Here is a 21,333-nt window from a genome sequence, read left to right on the forward strand (position 1 = left end):
TTAGCTCTGGGGACAGCATCAAGAGAATAAGTGGAGCAATTCCGAAACAGGAAGCCAACTTTGCACTGTCACTTCAACCATTAACATCCACGATTCTGCCAATTACAATTCAGAGACATGACACATTTGCATTTCCAATTAAGTTTTCGGTGAGCTCACATTGGGGGAAGTATTCTGAAGTGCAATATGTACCTTGATAGAAGACTGCCCGTTAAATCGCTGAAACTTTTAGCAATCTTATTAGTCCCTGTTGGAACAAATCTATTGATAGCAGTTTCCTACAAGAGTTGCCTGAAATGGAGGTGGCAGGAGGTGGGGGGGTGGGGGGGGGGGGGGGGGGGAGAAGCTTTACTTAAATACCGAAATATGGTTTGGGACGTCCTGCAGTTTCCTGATGTCTGGGTATGCAGCACACCCAGTCTGAATAATATCATCTTGACTAGGCATCAACTGTGGCTCAGTGGGTAGCATTCTCGCCTCTAGATCAGAAGGTCATGCATTCAAGTCCCACTCCCAAAGAGTTGAGCACAAAGTCTAGGCTGACTCCAGTGCAGTACTGTTGGACGTGCCTTCAGATGGAGACATTAAACCGAGGCCCCATTTGCCCCCTAGGGTGGATGTGAAAGATCAATGCACCACTTTGAGGAGATGGGGAACTCTTCTCCTCCTCCTTCCCCCTCTCCCTCCCTCCCCCAGTGACCTGGCTAACATCCTAAAAGGAGATCATTTCTGGTTGTCAGCTCATTGCTGTTTGTGGGACCATGGCTGCCACATTTCCTGCATTACAACAGTGACCGCTCTTCAAAAGTAATTCATTGGCTGTAAAGTGCTTTGGAACGTCTGGAGATCGGGCAAGCCGCTCTATAAATACAAGTTATTTCTTTTTTTTTTTTTACACAGACTCGAGCTAACTGATTCGGGATATGAATTTTAGTCTAAAATTAAGATTTTTATAATTGAAACCATGTTGAAATTTAATTGCAAGGAACCAATGTTTTAGGAGAGAGACTGTCCAACTCAACCAGCCATCTCCCCATTTGTAATTGGACACCTACCCGAGGGTGCGAGCATGGATAGGAGTACAAGTTCACTTTGCCGAAATCATCAGCTGTAACAAGGAGTTGGTCATCCGATGACCTGCAGATGGCGTTGATATCTGTTCCATCCGCCCCTTCTGGCCAAACGCCTGGGGAAAAAAACACAAGCAAAAGAACATGAGTGAGATGGCGCCGACTCTCTGGAATGATACATACATGCATAGATTTTATGCAGCTTAATCTTCATTATCTTAAACAAGAGCAGAGGAACACCAGAATTTTTTCCCCAAAAGACTTATTTCCATCCCTGAATGAAGCACTGAACTGCATTTAAGGAACTCCGATCAACCATGATCTTATTGAATGGCGGAGCAGGTTCGAGGGGCCGAATGGCCTACTCCTGCTCCTATTTATGTTCTTATGCTAGATGCCAGCATAAACTTATTGCTTTGGAAGGTATAATTCATGCACCCGTGAGTATGCTCACAGGTTTATAGAACTGCTGCATTGTGAGTGGCTTTGCCAGTCACATGATATTCACAAGGCTCAATAAAACCCCAGTCAGTTGGGTCTCGGTCATCCACAATGAGGTATGCAGTTGTGAGCCTAGTGGATCAACTGGTGATGTGTAGTGTGATTGTTAAACTTTTGTTAATAAACCAACTAATTCTTAAAAATTCATAGCTGCACATTGCTATTAAGCAAATAACCCATGAAGCAAATACATTACTGAAGGGATGCAGTGCAGGTTCACCAGAATGATACCAGGGTTAAAAAAAGGTTATAAATTATGGAGGATAGGTTGTATAGACTAGGCTTGTATTCACAAAATATAGAAAATGAAGGGGTGATCTAATTGAGGGATCAAAATAAGTTAATAGGGTAGATAGAGAGAAACTATTTCTTCTTGGGAGAGTCCAGGACAAGGAGGGAAATTCTTAAAATTAGAGCTAGGTCGTACAGGGGTGATGTCTGGAAGCCCAAAGGGTAGTGGAAATCAGGAACTCTCCCCCAAAAAGCTGTCGAGTCAGGGGTCAATTGAAAAAAAGTCAAAACTGGGAATGATAGATTTTTGTTAGGCGAGGGTAATAAGGGTTATGGAACCAAAGTGGGTAGGTGGAGTCAAGATACAGATCATCCATGGTCTAATTGATTGATGGAACAGGCTCCAGGGGCTGAATGGCCTATTCCTATGTGATGGGGAACTGCTACAGACCTCAGCCTTGTGAAGGAGAACAAAAACATTGCACATCCCGATAGTGAACACCCGGCCAGCAAATGTACATTACAATCATCATCATCTTCGGCAGTCCATCGGAATCAAGAAAGACTTGCTTCCACTCTTAGCATGAGTTCAGGTGGCTGAACAGTCCAATACGAGAACCACAATCTCTGTCACTGGTGGGACAGACAGTGGTTGAGGGAAAGGGAGGGTGGGACTGGATTGCCGCACGCTCCTTCCGCTGCCTGCGCTGGATTTCTGCATGCTCTCGGCAACGAGACTCGAGGTGCTCAGCGCCCTCCCGGATGCACTTCCTCCACTTAGGGCGGTCTTTGGCCAGGGACTCCCAGGTGTCGGTGGGGATGTTGCACTTTATCAGGGAGACTTTGAGGGTGTCCTTGTAATGTTTCCTCTGCCCACCTTTGACTCGCTTTGGGAGTCTCATGTCTGGCATGCGAACTGTGTGGCCCGCCCTTACAATCATCATCATCATAGGCGGTCCCTTGAACGAGGATGACTTGCTTCCACGAGTTCACAGGTGTTTCGATGAAGGACCCGATGTTCCAGTCCTGAACTCCAATTGAAGGGGTGGAAGATGTCTGTGCGCGGATTTTAAAAAAAAAAACGTGGGGTGACCATTGCACAGCAGCCACCACACGAGCTTGACAGAGCTAGGCCTTTATCCAGTGGCAATGATTAACCAGAACGACTGGAGACCTGCTCTGCTGCACAGACCAAGTGCGCGCACATATCGCAGTGTGGGCTGGCCCGTGCTGCCCCTGGGCCCTCGGCTCTTCTGGGGCCCGTACCCTCATTCACCGCACCTCTGCCGCGACTTCTCGCCGCTCCTCCACCGTAAACATCCATCGCATCTCGCCACAAACACTCGCCACTCATCCGCCCCGACCTTCCCACTCCTCTGTACATGGGCCCTGCCGATGTTCCTGCTCACGCTCCAAAACGGCGACCAGGGTTTTGATGACATCACCCAGTCGCCCATTTCAAAATCATCGCATACTTGGAGCAGCTCGCGCTGGAGATTGTTATGCTCTAAATATGGATAGCAGCAATGTGTGGCACAGCTTTGTGTGAGTGAGTGAAAGAGATTACCTTCTGTAAGCATGCCTCATGATATAACTCAGTTACTCCCTCTTCATGGAAAGCAGTGAGTTGTGTCACAGTACCATTCATTTCTCTTTCTAAATGGACTATAGTGTGACTTTCTCATTCAAGGGGCCAGCAAACTTTATAATATAAGGCTTAGTTAATCCTACTATATGGATTGCAATGCCCACAGGCCTACTAAATGCTCATCAATATAGAATTTCTTTTTACAGTGAAGATTCTGAAAAAAATGATTTTATGACATTGGAACGTGGGAGAGAAAATGCACCATGGTTGCAGTCACAGACTTTGATTTGGGCCGTTTCAGTGTTGTGGCAGAAATGTGATTGGAGAGAATTAAATATGCATTTGTGTGAAAGGTGGGCATGGATTAGGGAAAGTGATAACATTTTAGAAAGGAAGCGAAGCTAGAGACAGTAGACTAGCTTGCAAGGAGAAAAGTAGTTAAATCTAAACTGTTTTCATCCTCCCTCTTTACATTTGAGACTATTCCCATTAACTCTGGACACCACTAAAATGGTGAGGGAGTGGGGGAGGAAGAAGAATTCCTCTTTTTGATCAGGATTATATTAGGAATACCAGCCAGAGGGGTCCTGGTGAACACATTTATGATGTTGCTACATAAGAACATAAGAAATTGGATCAGGAATAGGCCATAAGGCCCCTCGAGCCTGCTCCGCCATTTAATACGATCATGGTTGATCTGATCATGGACTTAGCTCCACTTCCCTGCCTGCTCCCCATAACCCTTTATTGGTTAAGAAACTGTCTATTTCGGTCTTAAATTTATTCAATGTCCCGGCTTCCACAGCTCTCTGAGGCAGCGAGTTCCACAGATTCACAACCCTCAGAAGAAATTCCTCCTCATCTCAGTTTTAAATGGGCGGCCTCTTATTCTAAGATCATGCCCTCTAGTTCTAGTCTCCCCCATCAGTGGAAACATCCTCTCTGCATCCACCTGGTCGAGCCCCCTCATAATCTTATACGTTTCTATAAGACCACACCTCATTCTTCTGAATTCCAGTGAGTAGAGGCCCAGCCTACTCAACCTTGCCTCATAAGTCAACCCGCTCATCCTCAGGATCAACCGAGTGAACCTTCTCTGAACTGCCTCCAAAGCAAGTATGTCATTTTGTAAATATGGAAACCAAAACTGCACGCAGTATTCCAGGTGTGGCCTCACCAATACCCTGTACAGCTGTAGCAAGACTTCCCTGCTTTTATACTCCATCCCCTTTGCAATAAAAGCCAAGATTCCATTGGCCTTCCTGATCACTTGCTGTACCTGCATACTATCCTTTTGTGTTTCATACACAAATACCCCCAGGTCCCGCTGTACTGCAACATTTTGCAGTCTTTCTCCATTTAAATTATAACTTGCTCTTTGATTTTTTTCTGCCAAAGTGCATGACCTCACACTTTCCAACATTATTATACTCCATCTGCCAAATTCTTGCCCACTCACTTACCTTGTCTATGTCCTCCTGCAGCGTCTTTGTCCTCAACACAATGCCCTTCCTCCCATCTTTGTATCGTCAGCAAACTTGGCAACATTACACACTCAGTCCCTTCTTCCAAGTCGTTAATATAGATTGTAAATAGTTGGGGTCCCAGCACTGATCCCTGCGGCACCCCACTCGTTACTGATTGCCAACCAGAGAATGAACCATTTATCCCGACTGTTTTCTGTCTGTCAGCCAGAGCAATTCAAAATAAAACTCCTAATGTTCAACCATCTCGCTCTTGGGGTAAGGGAAGACAGAAGGAATCCTAAAAGGTTACTCTTTCAGGTTTTATCAGACCAACCTGCCTTGGGTGTCCCTTTCCCCTATAGCACAGTAGGAGTTCTGCTCTATTTGAACTTTTAAAAAGCAAGAACAAATTTGTAACCACTCCGAAAAGATTTATAACCCTACATCCATCAACTTTAGGTTTAAAAAAAAAACCTTCCTGGGAAAGCTTAATGAAAAGATTCTGTGAATACTTTTACATAGTAACCATTAAGAATAAGCAGCCACAAGGTTATTCACCTCCTCAGGAACAACACCCACAAGAGGCAGATATCCAAGCTGGGGACCAGTTTTGAACAGTTTCCACAATACCTGTAATGCCATAGTCAAAACACCTCGTAAGAAATTGTGAACTGGAAGAAATAACTTGAGACCAAAAAGTCTCTTCAGACTGGTATTGGAATTGAAGATTCATTCCGTGGGACAATAGCTAAAGCGACTCGAACAGCGTGAACATAAATAACTGATAATGGACAGCTCCAAACATCTGAAGGCCAAGAACGGCCTGGCTGACTCCAGCCGTGGGAGGATGTGAAGGAGGGTTTCACCCAAGAGTTGAGACAAAGAACTCAGGACAGACGGTGAAGACGAGAACTGTTCGTACCACCAGCCGTCTGTCCGATCGGGACTAGTACCAGCTACTGGTCATGGTCGTATGTCTATCCTGATTGTGTGTTGCGTTTGACTATATTTGAACTACCGCTCCCTTAATAAAATGCCTTATAATTCCCAAGGTGTGTGTGAGATCTATGATCCTAAATCTTACAGCATTAAATTAACGGCTTTCATCGTTGCTCGGATGTATTGTAGTCATGAATTACAGGATCTGGCTCCAGCTTTCCTACTCACCAAACATCTGGAATGAGAGCACACAGGTAGAGGTAGCCCATTCCAAATCCCGCACTACATCGGCACTTGTCACCTGTTTACAGTTAGGAGCCCCTATTGGAGGAAACAAATTTCAATTAGAAGCATAAATCTTGGAGAAGAGGAGATACGAAACTGGATATCGCAGTCAGAATATTGACTGGAGGCCAAGATTTGAATCTTGCTCAGACGGACGTGGGCAAGATTGCATCCAAAGAGGCCCTTCAACTTATTTTCTCCAGACTAGCAACCGTTCTGCATTCCTCTGTCAGCTTCAATGTCTCCCTGAGCATACGGGGCTTTTGGTTTAAGAGATCATCTAAAGAATGGCAACTCCAACAGTGCAGCACTCCCTCAGTATTGCACCAGGCTTTCAACCTAGATTATATGCTCAAATGGTGGTGCGGGGAGCAAACGCACAGCCTTCCAAACCCAGGGGCGAGAGCACCAACACCTGAATGAAGCCAATATATTCCTTTGTTTCCAACAGTTCTACGCGTCGCAAGCAAAATGATTTCATGCCAGTTTCGACCCAGCTCCTCGGTGGCATGAACACCATTTATAATTGCATACTAAAAAGTGGTTCTAAAGTGTTCAGTGCCATCAATGCCACCAATTTCGAAAGGTTACAATAGCAAAAGTCCCACTCCCAACATGGTCACCCTCTGAGGAAAAGCAAGAGAGACATACATGGGAAAGCCTTCACAAACAAGTCAGGGCTGAAGAGGAATTTGTCCAGCATTTGAAACCATCTGTACTCACAGTAGAGGACTTCATAGTCTCCAGAGTTAGTGACGATGTAGCGGCTGTCCGTTGACCAGTCCAGGTGTGTTATAAAACTGGAGTGTCCCTAAATCAGAATAAAATTCTTCATTCAGCTTTTTAAAAAAAATTTAACACTTTCCCCATCCGACCTCTTTAGGAAACCCAAATCCCTCTATCGTTTCCCCTCCCTTGCTTTCCTTTCATACTACATACTTGCCCCACTCAAGTGCAGGATGTAGGCCCCTCATAGGCATCTGGCCACACTGCTCTATAATCAGCCATTAGTAAGTGCACGAGATGCCCAGTCTCTTCATTCCTCCCTCGCTGGAAGGCAGAAGGTGACACATCCGCAGGGCAAAGACCAGGAACCCCATCACATGGGCCACGTTCCTCCAAGGGCCCACTGTGGTGGAGCACCAGCACCCTGCACCAAGAAACTCCCTCTCCATATCCCAACACTGGAACCCACCACATCCACGTGTTCTTGCGACTCCGGTGGTGCTGCTGTCACTTCAACTCCGAACGCAGCAGTCCACGATGAGAAAAGGGCACTTGACCCAATGAAGCTCATCCCTGTAGCATTCAACATAAGAATTGGGAGCAGGAGTCGGCCATACGGCCCCTCGACCCTGCTCCGCCATTCAATAAGATTATGGCTGATCTGATCTTGGCCTCAACTCACACTTCCCTGCCCGCTCCCCATAATCCTTGACTCTCCTATAGTTCAAGAATCTGTCTATCTCAGCTTTGAATATATTAAATTGGCTCAGCCTCCACAGCTCTCTGGGGTAGAAAATTCCAAAGATTCACAACCCTCAGAAGAAATTCCTCCTCATCTCGGTCTTAAATGGGCTACCCCTTATTCTGAAACTGTTACGTAGGTGAGCCGCACCTATGTGTAAGACTAGAGGGCACACCTGTGGGAGACCTATGGGTCACCTGTGTACCCTGGTGCAAGCAGGTACAAAAGGCAGTCCACCATGCTGCTGCCTCATTTTGGAGTTACATTAAAGATCCAAGGTCACAATGGTTTGAGCTTACAACACAGTCTTGTGGAGTTATTCCGAACTTAACAGAAACTATGCCCCTTAGTTCTAGAGGCTTTAATAACGCACTGATCAGAGCCTCGAGGCGCTGACCAGCATTTTAACTTACTGAACATCTCCCCACCCGATTGTACTTCCGACCGTTCTCTGCCACTGCATAGATGTAAACATAGTTGTCATGTGATCCAATTGCCAGGAAATTGCCATCTGTAGGGGGGGAGGGTAGTAAGAATAAAGAGTCAATAAAGGTCTTCACGGTCTGATTAAATGGTCAACTTCAATTGGCCGAGGGCGCAATGCTCATTCCCTTTCACAAACTGGGCATTATCATCATCATAGGTGGTCCCTCGAAATGTTTTATTTATACAATTTCTCCTCTCCTCTTCTGTTCCTCTGCCTTTACTTTTTTTTTAAAACTTCAAAGCTAATCTTGTTGGGAGCGATAGCAGAACTGGGCCAGTCTGCAGGCGGCTGTTCCATCAGGGGGGACATTCCAGAGTTTAAAAAAGTTGAATCGGTAAGAATCAAAACTTTTTAACTTCACGTTAGGAGTTTACCCGGTGAAATACTTCTAACTGCAGCGCTCCTTCCCTAACCCGTCATTCAGTTCCAGTTGGAGAAGTTGTAGCCTATTTTAAAAACATATTTTCCAGTAGCTTGCTGACATGTAAATGTTGGGGCGATATCCTTTCCTAGAATGGCTGTTGTACACTACTTGCATATCACATCACAATTCAAATGGTTTGCAATCACATTGTATAATATTAATGATAAAAAGTTTTCAATTTATTTATTTGAAATGGGTCAACATCTTCATTAAAGAAAGAGAGAGAAATTTCATACACAATGTCTTGGTTGCAAACATTGTTCTGTGCAACTTCAAGCCAGAAATCTTGTGTCTTATCAGAAGAAAGACGAGTGAAAAACTTTACCGCTAAATGTATTAAGAAAATATGATGGCGGCAAGGAGAGTTTGAAGCTGAAGAGAATTGCTTTTGGGGTATCTACTCCACAAACAACTTACATTTATATAGTGCCTTTAACGTAGTAAAACATCCCAAGGTGCTTTGGAGGAGCGTAATCAAACAAAATTTGACACTGAGCCACATAAGGAGATATTGGGACAGGTGACCAAAAGCTTGGTCAAAGAGGTAGGTTTTAAAGAGCAGCTTAAAGGGGGCGGGGGGAGAAGAGAGCGAGAGGGAGCACGCGAGAGGGAGAAAGACTCCAGGCTCCGGCCCTCAAGTAGGCTGGTCGACCTCAGTTCGAAAGCTTGTGCGTACGAGAGGCTTCGTATACCTGGGGAGTAGCGCATCACCGAGAGTTTTTCGTTCCCATCTGTGTGCACAGTGATGGGATCCTTTGTCTCTGCATCAAAAACCATCCACCTGCCAAAGACAGAAAGAGTCACAGTTTGATTAAAAAAAAAGGAAAGAGAGCAAGAGTGCTTTCACTGCAATATGCTCCAAGGATACAAATAGTACATACAATCGAGCAGCATGTCATCATTTTACACCCCCTTCTCTTCTAACTCCAGCTGCTGGAGTACACAGCACCTCGCCCAGGAACCAATCTGCCAACGTTCACTATTTCTGCTTTTAAGTGTCAGCTGTGGCTCAGTGGGTAGCACTCAATCGCCTCGGAGTCAGAAGGTTGTGGGTTCAAGTCACACGCCAGGGACTTGAGCACAATAAAAAAGACTTGCATTTATATAGCACCTTTCAAGACCACCGGACGGCTCAAAGCACTTTACAGCCAATGAAGTTCTTTTGGAGTGCAGTCACTGTTGCAATGTGGGTAACATGGCAGCCAATTTGTGCACAGGAAGCTCCCACAAACAGCAATGTGATGACGACCAGATAATTTGTTTTTTTGTGATGCTGATTGAGGGATAAATATTGGCCAGGACACCGGGGATAATTCCCCTACTCGAAATTGTGCCATGGGATCTTTTACGTCCACTTGAGAACTGACGGGGGCCTCGGTTTAACATCTCATCCGAATGACGGTACCTCCGACAGTGCAGCGCTCCCTCAGCACTGCACTGGGAGTGTCAGTCTGGAATGTTTTTTGTTCTCAAGTCCCTGGCGTGTGACTTGAACCCACAACCTTCTGACTCAGAGGCGAGTGACTGCTACCCACTGAGCCACAGCTGACACTTAAAAGCAGAAATAGTGAACGTTGGCAGATTATTCGTACATAGCATCAGTGAAAGCCTATATTGCCCTTATTCAAGGTCGCACATACAGCCACTTTCCCTTAGGATGGCGAACTGGAGTGGAAACAGAATTCATAGCAACACATTGCTATTAAGAACTAGTTGGTTTATTAACAAAAGGTTTAACAATCACACGACACCTAGGCTCACAACTGCATAACTCATCGTGGATGATCTAGATCCAACTGGCTGACTTAGAAAGTCACGTGATGTTCACAAGATTCAATAAAACCCCACTTACAATACAACAGCTCTACAACTATTTTAATCTCAGAGACATTGTGGTCTCTCTCCACCCACCCCCCTACTGGTAAACTGCAGGATCCCATCCCCAAGTACACTGCCATCCCAGCTAACAGCAGCAAATGCAGCACACACCTCAGACAAAACCTGGCCTCTTTCTAATCTGTGTGGTTCCGTACTAACCTGGGCAGCTTGCCATCGGGGAGCTATAGACCTTATTTGTCATTTTGCAGCAAGTGAGGTTTGGAAATTTCACTTTAAACTATTTGATTTTTTTTTTAAGTTCTAATTTTCTTCCAGATTTCCCCGTATTGCTTGCCATTCTCTGGCAAACAGAGCATGCATACATGCATCTCAAGCCTCTACTTGTGCCACATTATAATGGAGATACACAACTGTAGCTCAGCATGACTTTCCTGCCAGTTTTTAACCACCTCTTTATGATTAAACACTTTGCTTGTATTTAGCATTCCCCCGCCCCCAGAGCAGGGCGGAGTGCAGTTTCTCCTTGGTCTTACCTTGCCGCTTGCGTTCCCACAGCTACAGCAGATCCACTGGGATGAAAACCAACCGACTGAGCTAGATCCTGATACCAGGGGGGGGGGGGGGAGAAAAAAAATAGGAAATTGTAAATCCCCCAAAAAACTGACCTATTATAGCTTCATAAGCCAGCTGACAGAACTCAATGTAATGTATTTGCTTCATGGGTTCTTTGCTTAATAATTCTTTGCTTAATAATAACGTTGCTATTAAGAATTAGTTGGTTTATTAACAAAGGTTTAACAATCACACGACACATTACCAGTTCATCCACTAGGCTCACAACTGCATACCTCATTGTGGATGACCTAGACCCAACTGGCTGGCTTAGAAAGTCACAAGATGTTCACAAGACTCAATAAAACCCCATTTACAACTCAACAGCTCTACAACTATTTTAACAGATAAAGCAGAATGCCCCCTTATTAAAAAGGGACACCAGAACACAAATTAATAAAACATATTTGACATGGTAAAATTTGGTTGCCAGGGGTGATGATGCACTCCAGTCCTTTCGTGCCCACCTTTCGCAGAAGGTGGACACCGCGTGCTCCATCACTATGACACCCTGGCGCTAACGTAGCCGCAGAAGAGGCAGGCAGTCAGGCTGAACGACCCCCTCGACCGCCCACTGCCTGGACCAGTTAATGGCCAGGCTCAGGAGCCGACCTATGAGGAGGCCCTCCGACCTGCCCGCTCCCCTCTGCACCGGGTACACCAACCTTTGGCATGGTAAGGTTTACAGTCCTTGAGCCACAGCTGTACAAACCTGTGAGCATATGTTACAGATAGCATGTTGCGCTGCGAGGCTGTGCAGGCACCTCTAAACTGCCTGTTTCTCTTTAATGCGGCAACCATCATATGTTGGTATCGAACTTTTTTTCAGTTGGGTTCTTGCTGGATGGTGCTCCGTGTAAGGCTGAGGCGCAATAATTACACAGCACAAACACGGGTCGACGCCCCACTGAAACCCCATCTCAAAATCAGACAGCACAATTGTGGACCCATTTGGTCTAATGAAGTCCAAGAGTAAAAAAGAGAAAAAAAAAAGACTTGCATTCAAATAAAACCCTTTCACGATCTCCGGACGTCTCAACGCCCTCTACAGCCAATGAAGTTCTTTTTGAAGTGTAGTTACCGTCGTAGGAAACGCAGCAGCCAATTTTCAGACAGCAAGCTCCAACAAACAGTACAGGTGTGACGTCCGAAATCTGCAAACCTCGGGACCGAGGCCGCTCTGGGTATTTCCAGATTTCGGAACGTCTTTGCCTAGGACGAGGAAGGTAGGTGGGGGGGAAAGTCGGAAGGGCCGCCGGAGGTCAGGTGGCTCGGTTGAGCCGGTGGTGGGGGGGGGGGATGTTGGTCGGGCTGAAGGAGGTTGGTTAAATGGAGGCCAGGCGGCTTGGCCAGACAAGGTCGGGCGGCCGGAGAAGTCCGGATTTCAGAACATTTCCCGGTTTCCGGGTGATCCCACCACGGTTCGGCCGTGTCCAGATTCCAGAACTCTGGATTTTGGATGTCGCACCTGTAATGTGATAAATGACCAATGTAAATAATGTTTTAGCGGTGTTGGTTGAAGGACATCAGGGATAACTCCTCTGCTCTTCTTCAAAATAGTGGTCATGGGATCTTTTACGCTCACCCGAGGGGGCAAGCGGGGACTCGGTTTAACGTCTCATCCGAAAGATGGCACCTCTGACAGTGCAGCACTCTCTCAGCACTGCAGGGGGAGTGTCAGCTGGGTTTTTGTGCTCAAGTCTCTGGAGTGGGAGCTAAACACACAACGTTCTGGCTCAGAGGCTACCACTTGCTGACACCTTCGCACAGCTAAATGACAGAGGCCCAGGCACTAGCTGCAATATACAAGCACCTTGTAACCAGCGACTAAGCAATGCACATCTTAATTTTGTTCAAGCAGCAAAGATATCATGCTGGTTTTCCCCACTGACTTACGTCAAGAGTCTTACTCCAAAGAGGCTGGTGTGATGTGGGATCCCAGTAGTGAACCATCTTATCCTGTCCACACGTCACAAACCTGTCGTCACTCGGGTGAGCAGCAAGACCCCACAGCTCATCGGTGTGACCCTACACAGAAAGTAACAAAGCATCGTGACTAGAAATCAAATGGAGCCAAAATGCAGAGCTTCATCCAATGCAACATACGCGCCCACGTCTGATCGTGCGCAACACTCTCCGGTCTAGAACAGGAGCAAAGGAGCCAAGTTATATGAAAGGGAGAAGGTTTCTTCAAGATGTAGTGCATGGCTTGGACTCTCGACCCAACATACAAAACAGACAGGCAGGAAAAGCCCCGAGATCCATCAAACCTGCCCCACCCTCATGATGACTACACACTTCCTCCCCCTCCCCCCGCCACGTAATCTCGGAGGGGGGTGCCAAAAAGAAAAACCCAGGATCCATAATAGAAAATTCAGGTGCTCAAAACAGCAGATCACATGGACCAAGTGTTACTGGTAAAGCTATTTACCTTCTTATAGGAGTTGCTATTACCTCAGAGACTTCCTCCAGCCGCGTGTGCTGTGTGTACCCTCCATTCCTCGTATACCATTCCACCCGCCTTTGTTACCTCTAGACTTGACTGATCCAAAACACTACTGGAAGCCTGCAAAGTTCTATCCTCCGTAAACTTGAGCTCATCCAAAACTGCTGCCCGTGTCCTAACTCGCACTAAATCCCGTTCACCCATCACCCCTGTGCTCGCGAAACTACAATAGCTCCTGCTGAAGCAAATGCCTTGATTTTAAAATCCTCATCTTTCTTTCAAATTTCTCCATGGCCCTCATCTCTAATCTCCTCTCGGCCCTCAATCCTCAAAGATGTCTGCACTCCTCTAATTTTGGCCTCTTGAGCATCCCCGATAATAATTGCTCCACCATTGGCCCCAAGCTCTGGAATTCTCTCCCTAAACCTCTCTTTCCTCCTTTAAGGCACTCCTTAAAACCTACGGGCCCGAAATTGGTGGCCTTACCGCCCACTGCCGCTGAGTTTTTTTAGCCGCTCTCCCCTCGGATTCCGGCAGGTCTGCATCCGGCGGGAGGGGAGTACCGCCAGGAACCACCCGCTGATGGCCAAGTCGTGCAAGTGACCTCCTGCCCGCCAAGCTGGCATATTGGTGCGGGTGGGAGTCAGCGGCAGCAAGGGGAGGGGGACCGCTGTGTGGAGGCAGTTCTAAACCAGACGGTAAGTAAGAAGATCTGCAAAAAATGGTTTGTGAACATTTTTTAATTCTCTTTCTTTCTTTTACCTGTATGGGGTCCCCTGAAAGTGTTATGGTGGATTTATTTATTGTGAATATTTTTTTCCCCCCCAGTGTTCCCCCCACTCCCTGGGCCCAACTCAATCCTCGGCGGCTCTTTGGCGAGAAACACATTTGCCGCCGAGATTGGGAGCTCCCGCCCAGATTGCCGGCGTAAGCAGTTATTTGGCTGCCGGGTGGTACTGCCATCTCTTCGATGGATCTTCCTGGCAAAGTACCGCCCGGTCTCTCGGCAGCCATTGGCTATCGTTTGGGTGGGCCTTGGCTTCCACCAAGTTCGGGCCCTACCTCATGGACCAAGCTTTTGGTCATCTGCCCCAATATCTGATGTGGTTCAGTGTCAAATTGTGTTTTTATAACACTCCTGTAAAGCGCCTTGGGGACGTTTTGCTGCATTAAAGACGCTATATAAACACAAGTTGCATTTGTTGTTGCTCCTTCAACTTCTACCTGCCCTCCAAAACTTCCTCAGTATTTCCACCTTGTCGCCACTCCTTTGGAAGCACCAAAAAGTACCCTAGTCTTCAATTATATTCCCCCCAAACCTTCTTGTTATGTTCAGAATAACTCCACAAGACTGTATTGTAAGCTCAAACTGATGTGACCTTAGTCTCTTTAATCAAACTCCAGAGTGCAGAAGCAGCCTGGCAGACAACCTTTTATACTCGCTTGCACGAGGTGTGCAGGTGACCCTCGGGTCTCCGACAGGTGCGCCCCCTGGTGGCAAGTCTTACATTATTATAAAGTTTACATACATAACACTTCTCAACCCTGGCTCCCTCCCAGTGTTTGCTCGTTGTCTGTACGAGGGGTGCGACAGGAACATGAACTGCTGTGGAGGTCTTTTCTTCCACCTCGCCCCCCCCCCACCCCCCACCAAAGGGGCGATTTGAAGGTACCCAAAGTGAAAAGGGGAACACCATTTATTTCAATGTTTCTATCCACGCGGTTTCTTACTTGTACGATAGGGCAGTATCCCCCACTGAGGGTGCCTTGGAGGATGCTGTTCCTTGTTGTGCCAATGAATAAACAATCGCCTTTTCCTTCTGCGATTGTTCGAACTGGACCAAACGCTTCTGGGATCTGTAATTTAAAAAGAAAGTCAAAGAAGAACATAGTTCTGATGCAAGGTCTGCACACAGAAGCTTCACCTGCCTTCTCTTCCCCGAATCTAACAAACCCGCTGCGTTTTTGCCAACACGGCCTGATCTTACTGAAGAATGGTGCCGGGATCACAGGGACTCGCCAAGAAGAGAATCAGTCCTTCGGCTTCAGGATGAGGGAAGTTCAGAAAGAGATTGAAGGGGAACAGTGCATTGACACATCAACATGCTACGTGATGGGAGTGTCTTGGTTAATCCTTGCTACTGGACCAAGACCTAGTTCTGTCAAGCCCGTGTGGCAGCTGGTGTTCAACGGTCGCCACACGTTTAAAAAAAAATCCAAGCACAGGCATCTTCCACCCTTCAAGGTTTAGTTCGGTCCTGGAATTTTAGGTTCATCATTGAACTTTTTGATGTGGAAGCAAGTCATCATCGGTTCGATGGACTGCCTATGATGATGGCGCCATGAGAGTTTATCAAATGTACTCTACAAACAGATTCTTTAGGGCTACGGGGTAAGGACAGAGGAAGTGGAACTAGCTGAAGTGCTCTTGCAGAGAGCCGGCACGGGCTCGACGGGCCGAATGGCCTCCTTCTGTGCTGTAACCGTTCTATGATTCTTTTTAACCTGTACGCAATACTTCACATTGACCAGTTTCTTACCCATCTCCATGTTCAACCAGTTAATGCTGCTACCCATCCATTATCTACTCTTTTGTTTATTTGTGGAAGTGTTGGCACCAGAGCTCAGATCAGACGCCGAGGCTGACAAAGTGTGATAGTGCAGTCTCGCCTCCAGTCAGATGACTTGTGGCTTCGAGCCCCACTCCAGACACTGGAGTACAAAAATCAAGGCCAAACTCTCAGTGCAGTGCTGAGGAAATGCTGCACTTTCAGAAATGCACTCTTTCAGAGCACATGGTAAAACCGAGGCCCCATCTGCTCTCTCAGATGGACGCAAAAGATCCCACGGCACTATTTCAAAGAAAAGCCGGGGAGTTCTTCCCAGTGTCCTGGGGCCAAACATAGAAAATAGGTGCAGGAGTAGGCTATTCGGCCCTTCGAGCCAGCACCGCCATTCAATGAGTTCATGGCTGAACATTATATCCCTCAACCAAGACCACTAAAAACAGATTACCTGGTCATCATCACATTGCTGTTTGTGGGAGCCCAAATTGGCTGCCACATTTCCTACATTACAACAATGACTACACTTCAAAAGTACTTCATTGGCTGTTCTGAGGTCATGAAAGGCACTATAGAAATGCAAGTCTTTCTTTTCTTTACTCATTGCCAACGTGCACAGTGCCAGACAATCCCAGTGGGTTTTTCCAGCATAGTAGATGCCAGAAGCGTTACAAAAATATTGATTTAAAATGGCGAGGTCAGCCATGAGGAGCCACAGACAACTGTGCTTGGTACATCATGTTCCCATGCTTAGAAAATCTCACATCCGCTATTGGCTATCCAAGCCTGCAGGGTTGAGCCAAGTTTTCTATTCACCTCAGTTTCCTGAAGCTTGTGGTACTGCCTGTCCCAGAGGATGACTTTGCGATCCTTCCCTCCACCAGACACCAGCGTGCCATCGTTCAGCATACAGAGGCTGAAAATGCCCCCTTCATGAGCCCCCTGAACTGCAGAGCTGATCCGGTTTGTTCCTACAAAAAAAAACAACAATATCCACAGAAGAGATGTCATACCAGAAGAAAAATCTTCTCGTTGCAGGTTAGCAACCTGGGATAACAGATATCAAAAAGTGGATAAAGAAGATAATAACAGAGCAACAATTGAGAGAGTGTTGATCTATACCCTCGAAAAGAGAGAGGAATCACTGCAGGGAAACACAAGGGTAGATTTTCTTCCATGTGTAAGCATTCTTTTATTAAGGTTATTGTCAATTTGAAATTATGCAATACCAATTTAAGAAAGGCAATAAACCAAAGTTGACTTCAACAATAATTTGCATTTATATAGCACCTTTAACACAGTGAAACATTCCACGGCACTATACAGGAGCATTACTGTAATGCATGCACCGGGAAGTATGCTCACAGGTTTGCATTGAGAGTGGCTTAGCCAGTCACGTGATGTTCACTCAATAAAACCCCAGTCAGTTGGGTCTGGGTCATCCACGATGAGGTATGCAGTTGTGAGCCTAGTGGATGAACTGATAATGTGCACAGTGTGATTGTTTAACCTTTATTAACAAAGCAATTCGTTCTTAATAGCAATGTGTTGCTATGAATTCTTAAACAAAGAACCCAGGAAGTAAATACATTAGTTACCAAACAAAATTGGACACAGCCACATAGAATCCTAGAATGGTTACAGCACAGGAGGAGGCCATTCGGCCCGTCGAGCCCGTGCCGGCTCTCTGCAAGAGCACCTCAGCTAGTCCCACTCCACTGCCCTTTCCCTGTAGCCCTGCAAATTTCTTTCCTTCAGGTACTTAGCAAATTCCCTCCTGAAAGCCATGATCAAGTTTGCCTCCACCACCCCTCCAGGCAGCTAATTATTTCCTCTAGTGGGCGAGTCCAGAACAAAGGGGAGCAGGGGTATAACCCCCTATATTAGGGCAGGTGACCAAAAGCTTGGTCAAAGAGGCAGGTTTTAAGGAGCGTCTTATATAGGAGGAGAGCGGTAGATGCTCTTATTGAGCAGGATCTAACCGAGTTATCAGTTTTAAGATGAGGACAGAGGGATAGTTCAGTTCTGTGCAGTACTGACACTCTCCACCGATTGGCACTCGTGCTCTGTGAAGTGTGCTACTCCACCTCCTGGCAAACATGTGGTACAGCACAACTGCAGCACTTGCGAACAGAAACATAGGAACACAGGCCATTCAGCCCCTCGACCCATGTACATAGAATTGTATAGCACAGAAACAGGGCATTCGGTCCAACTGGTCTCTGCTGGTGTTTAGGCTCCCCACGCATCTCCTCCAGATCCTTTCACCCTCTTGTGTTTATCCAGCTTCCCCTTAAATGCATCGATACTATTCGCCTCAACCACTCTCTGTGGTAGCAAGTTCCACATTCTCACCTCTCTCTGGGTAAAGTTTCTCCTGAATTCCCCATTGGATTTATTGTGATTGGGCTTCACAAGTGGAAACATCTTCTCTGCATCTACCCAATCAAAATTTGGAGCATGGATTTATGAAGGGGAAATCATGCTTGACAAATCTTCTGGAATTTTTTTGAGTGTTAAGTCCTGACTCTAATGTACTGACTTACACTAGATACATGCTGAAGTCAAGGTCACTCAGAACCTGCACCTTTAATTCCAGCTCTCCAGTGCTGCACTTGCCCGAGACCTCCTTTTATATACCACAGTGGGACAGGTATGGAGTGTCTCCTGCAAGTGCACCCCTGGTGGTAAGGTATGCTTATTGTTACAGGTCATATCCAGTTAGTCATGTATAGCATGGTAAGATACAGTTTATATACAGTAATGTGAGATACATGACATTGAGGATGTAACTAATAGAGTAGACAAGGGAGAATCAGTGGATGTGGTGTATTTGGACTTTCAAAAGACTTTTGATAATGTCCTACACAAGAGATTCATGTGCAAAGTCAAAACACATGGTATAGGGGGGTAATATCTCACGTACATAAAGAACTGGTTGGCAGACAGGAAGCAAAGAGTAGGAATAAACAGGTCCTTTCAGAATGGCAGGCAGTGACTTGTGGAGTGCCGCAGGGCTCAGTGCTGGGACCCCAGCTCTTTACAATATACATCAATGATTTGGATGAAGGAATTGAGTGCAATATCTCCAAGTTTGCAGATTACACTAAATTGAGTGGCAGTGTGAGCTGTGAGGGGGACGCTAAGAGGCTGCAGGGTGACTTGGACAGGTTAGGTGAGTGGGCAAATGCATGGCAGATGCAGTATAATGTGGATAAATGTGAGGTTATCCACTTTGGTGGTAGAAACAGGAAGGCAGAATATTATCCGAATGGCAGCAGATTAGGAAAAGGGGAGGTGCAACGAGACCTGGGTGTCATGGTTCATCAGTCATTGAAAGTTGGCATACAGGTAAAGCAGGCGGTGAAGAAGGTAAATGGTATAGGAGCAAGGAGGTCTTACTGCAGTTGTACAGGGCCTTGGTGAGGTCTCACCTGGAATATTGTGTTCAGTTTTGGTCTCCTAATCTGAGGAAGGACATTCTTGCTATTGAGGGAGTGCAGCGAAGTTTCACCAGACTGATTCCCGGGATGGCCGGACTGACATATGAGGAGAGACTGGATCAACTGGGCCTTTATTCACTGGAGTTTAGAAGGATGAGAGGGGATCTCATAGAAACGTATAAGATTCTGACGGGACCGGACAGGTTAGATGCGGGTAGAATGTTCCTGATGTTGGGGAAGTCCAAAACCAGAGGACACAGTCTAAGGATAAGGGGTAGGCCATTTAGGACTGAGATGAGATGAGGAGAAACTTCTTCACTCAGAGTTGTTAACCTGTGGAATTCCCTGCCGCAGAAAGTTGTTGATGCCAGTTCATTGGATATATTCAAGAGGGATTTAGATATGGCCCTTACGGCTAAAGGGATCAAGGGGTATGGAGAGAAAGCAGGAAAGGGGTACTGAGGTGAATGATCAGCCATTATCTTATTGAATGGTGGTGCAGGCTCGAAGGGCCGAATGGCGTACTCCTGCACCTATTTTCTATGTTTCTAACCCTCTTCATAATTATAAAGACCTCGATCAGCTCACCTGTCTTCTCTTTTCTAAAGAAAAGACAATTTAGATGTCCCCTCTTCCCAATTTCATGGTGCCCACCCCAAAGTTCCTGCTCAGCCATTTAATTAGATCATGGCTGATCTGTATATCAACTCCATTTAACCACCATGCTTCCCTAACCCTTAATACCCTTACCTAACAAAAGTCTCAGTTTTCAAATTTTCAGTTGATGCCCAATTCTTTATTTGGCTGGGGAGGGAGGAAGAGAGAGAGATTCCCACTGCCCTGTGTGAGAAGAAGTGCTTCCTGACATCACCTGTGAATGTCCTGGCTCTAATCTTAAGGTTATGCCTCCTTGTTCTTGACTTCCCCCACCAGAGCAAATACTTTCGCTCTCTCTCTTTACCCTATCAAATCTTTTAACCATCTTAAACACTTCAATTAGATCAGCTCTTAATGTTCTACACGCAAGTGAATACTAGCCTAGTCTATGCAACCTGTCCTCATAATATAACTGTTACATATGTAAACTTGTAGTTACTCTGTACAGCCACCAGAGGGCTCATCCCCCAGAGTCCCAAGGGATCCCATAATCCCTTGGGAGCACAGGTATTTAAGGAGGCTTCACAGGTTGGAGAGGCACTCTGGAGACCTGCAAATAAAAGACTAAGGTCACACTTTACTTCAAGCTCAGTGTTCAGTCTGACTTTTTCTCCATACATAATAACCCTTTTAGCTCAGGTAACCCACTTGCACTTTGAGTATGTCTCTTCAGAATAATGATGGTATACTTCCTAAACATTCACAGTTCTCTCAGATGTTAACCAAACTGCTAGTGTAGTACTAATTTCAGCTTTACTCCGAGCAGCTCTCTAGCCCGAGTCAGAAGGTCGTGGGGTCAAGTCCCACTTCAGAGACTCGAGCACAACCGTCTAGGCTGACACTCCAAGTGCAGTACCGAGGGAGCGCTGCACTGTCGGAGAGGCCATCTTTCAGATGAGGCGTAAAGATTCATTGGCTGCAAAGCGCTTTGGGGCATCCCAAGGTCGTGAAAGACGCTATTGAAATGCAAGTCTTTCTTTCACTTTGTAATGCATATGACAAATTTCAGGCAAGAAAGCGAGCCCCATGAATGTTAATGCCTGCAGAGCTGGTTATGAGCAACTCGCTCACCTTTTCCCCAGATGATCAGATTTCCGCTGGAGTCACCAGTGATCACATCCCCGTTCTCGGAGAAAGTCAAACATAAGACGTATTTGGGTTTTTCTTGTTTCTGAAAAAATCAATTAAAAAGCGAGAGTCATACAGCATTCGGCCCATCTGGTCAGTATTGGCTCTTAGGAAAAACAGAAAGAGACTTGCATTTATATAGTGCCTTTCATGATCACCAGACGTCTCAAAACACTTTATAACTA

At 46.1% G+C, this 21,333-nt stretch overlaps 1 protein-coding gene across 1 annotated transcript in view; it reads right to left on the minus strand.

The window, feature by feature from the left end:
- LOC139239030 (echinoderm microtubule-associated protein-like 1) overlaps positions 1 to 21,333 on the minus strand; it is a 139,761-nt gene continuing 118,428 nt past the window's right edge. Inside the window, exons 11-21 of the mRNA XM_070867533.1 lie at positions 21,092 to 21,191; positions 16,737 to 16,891; positions 15,088 to 15,213; positions 12,807 to 12,938; positions 10,832 to 10,899; positions 9,152 to 9,240; positions 7,962 to 8,059; positions 6,804 to 6,891; positions 6,024 to 6,116; positions 1,056 to 1,186; positions 1 to 6 (exon numbers count right to left, since the gene is read on the minus strand). Coding sequence (XP_070723634.1) covers positions 1 to 6; positions 1,056 to 1,186; positions 6,024 to 6,116; positions 6,804 to 6,891; positions 7,962 to 8,059; positions 9,152 to 9,240; positions 10,832 to 10,899; positions 12,807 to 12,938; positions 15,088 to 15,213; positions 16,737 to 16,891; positions 21,092 to 21,191 — 1,086 coding nt within the window. The remainder of the gene's footprint in view (positions 7 to 1,055; positions 1,187 to 6,023; positions 6,117 to 6,803; positions 6,892 to 7,961; positions 8,060 to 9,151; positions 9,241 to 10,831; positions 10,900 to 12,806; positions 12,939 to 15,087; positions 15,214 to 16,736; positions 16,892 to 21,091; positions 21,192 to 21,333) is intronic.

The sequence above is a fragment of the Pristiophorus japonicus genome, chromosome 26 (genome assembly GCF_044704955.1).
Source record: "Pristiophorus japonicus isolate sPriJap1 chromosome 26, sPriJap1.hap1, whole genome shotgun sequence".
Taxonomy (NCBI): domain Eukaryota; kingdom Metazoa; phylum Chordata; class Chondrichthyes; family Pristiophoridae; genus Pristiophorus; species Pristiophorus japonicus.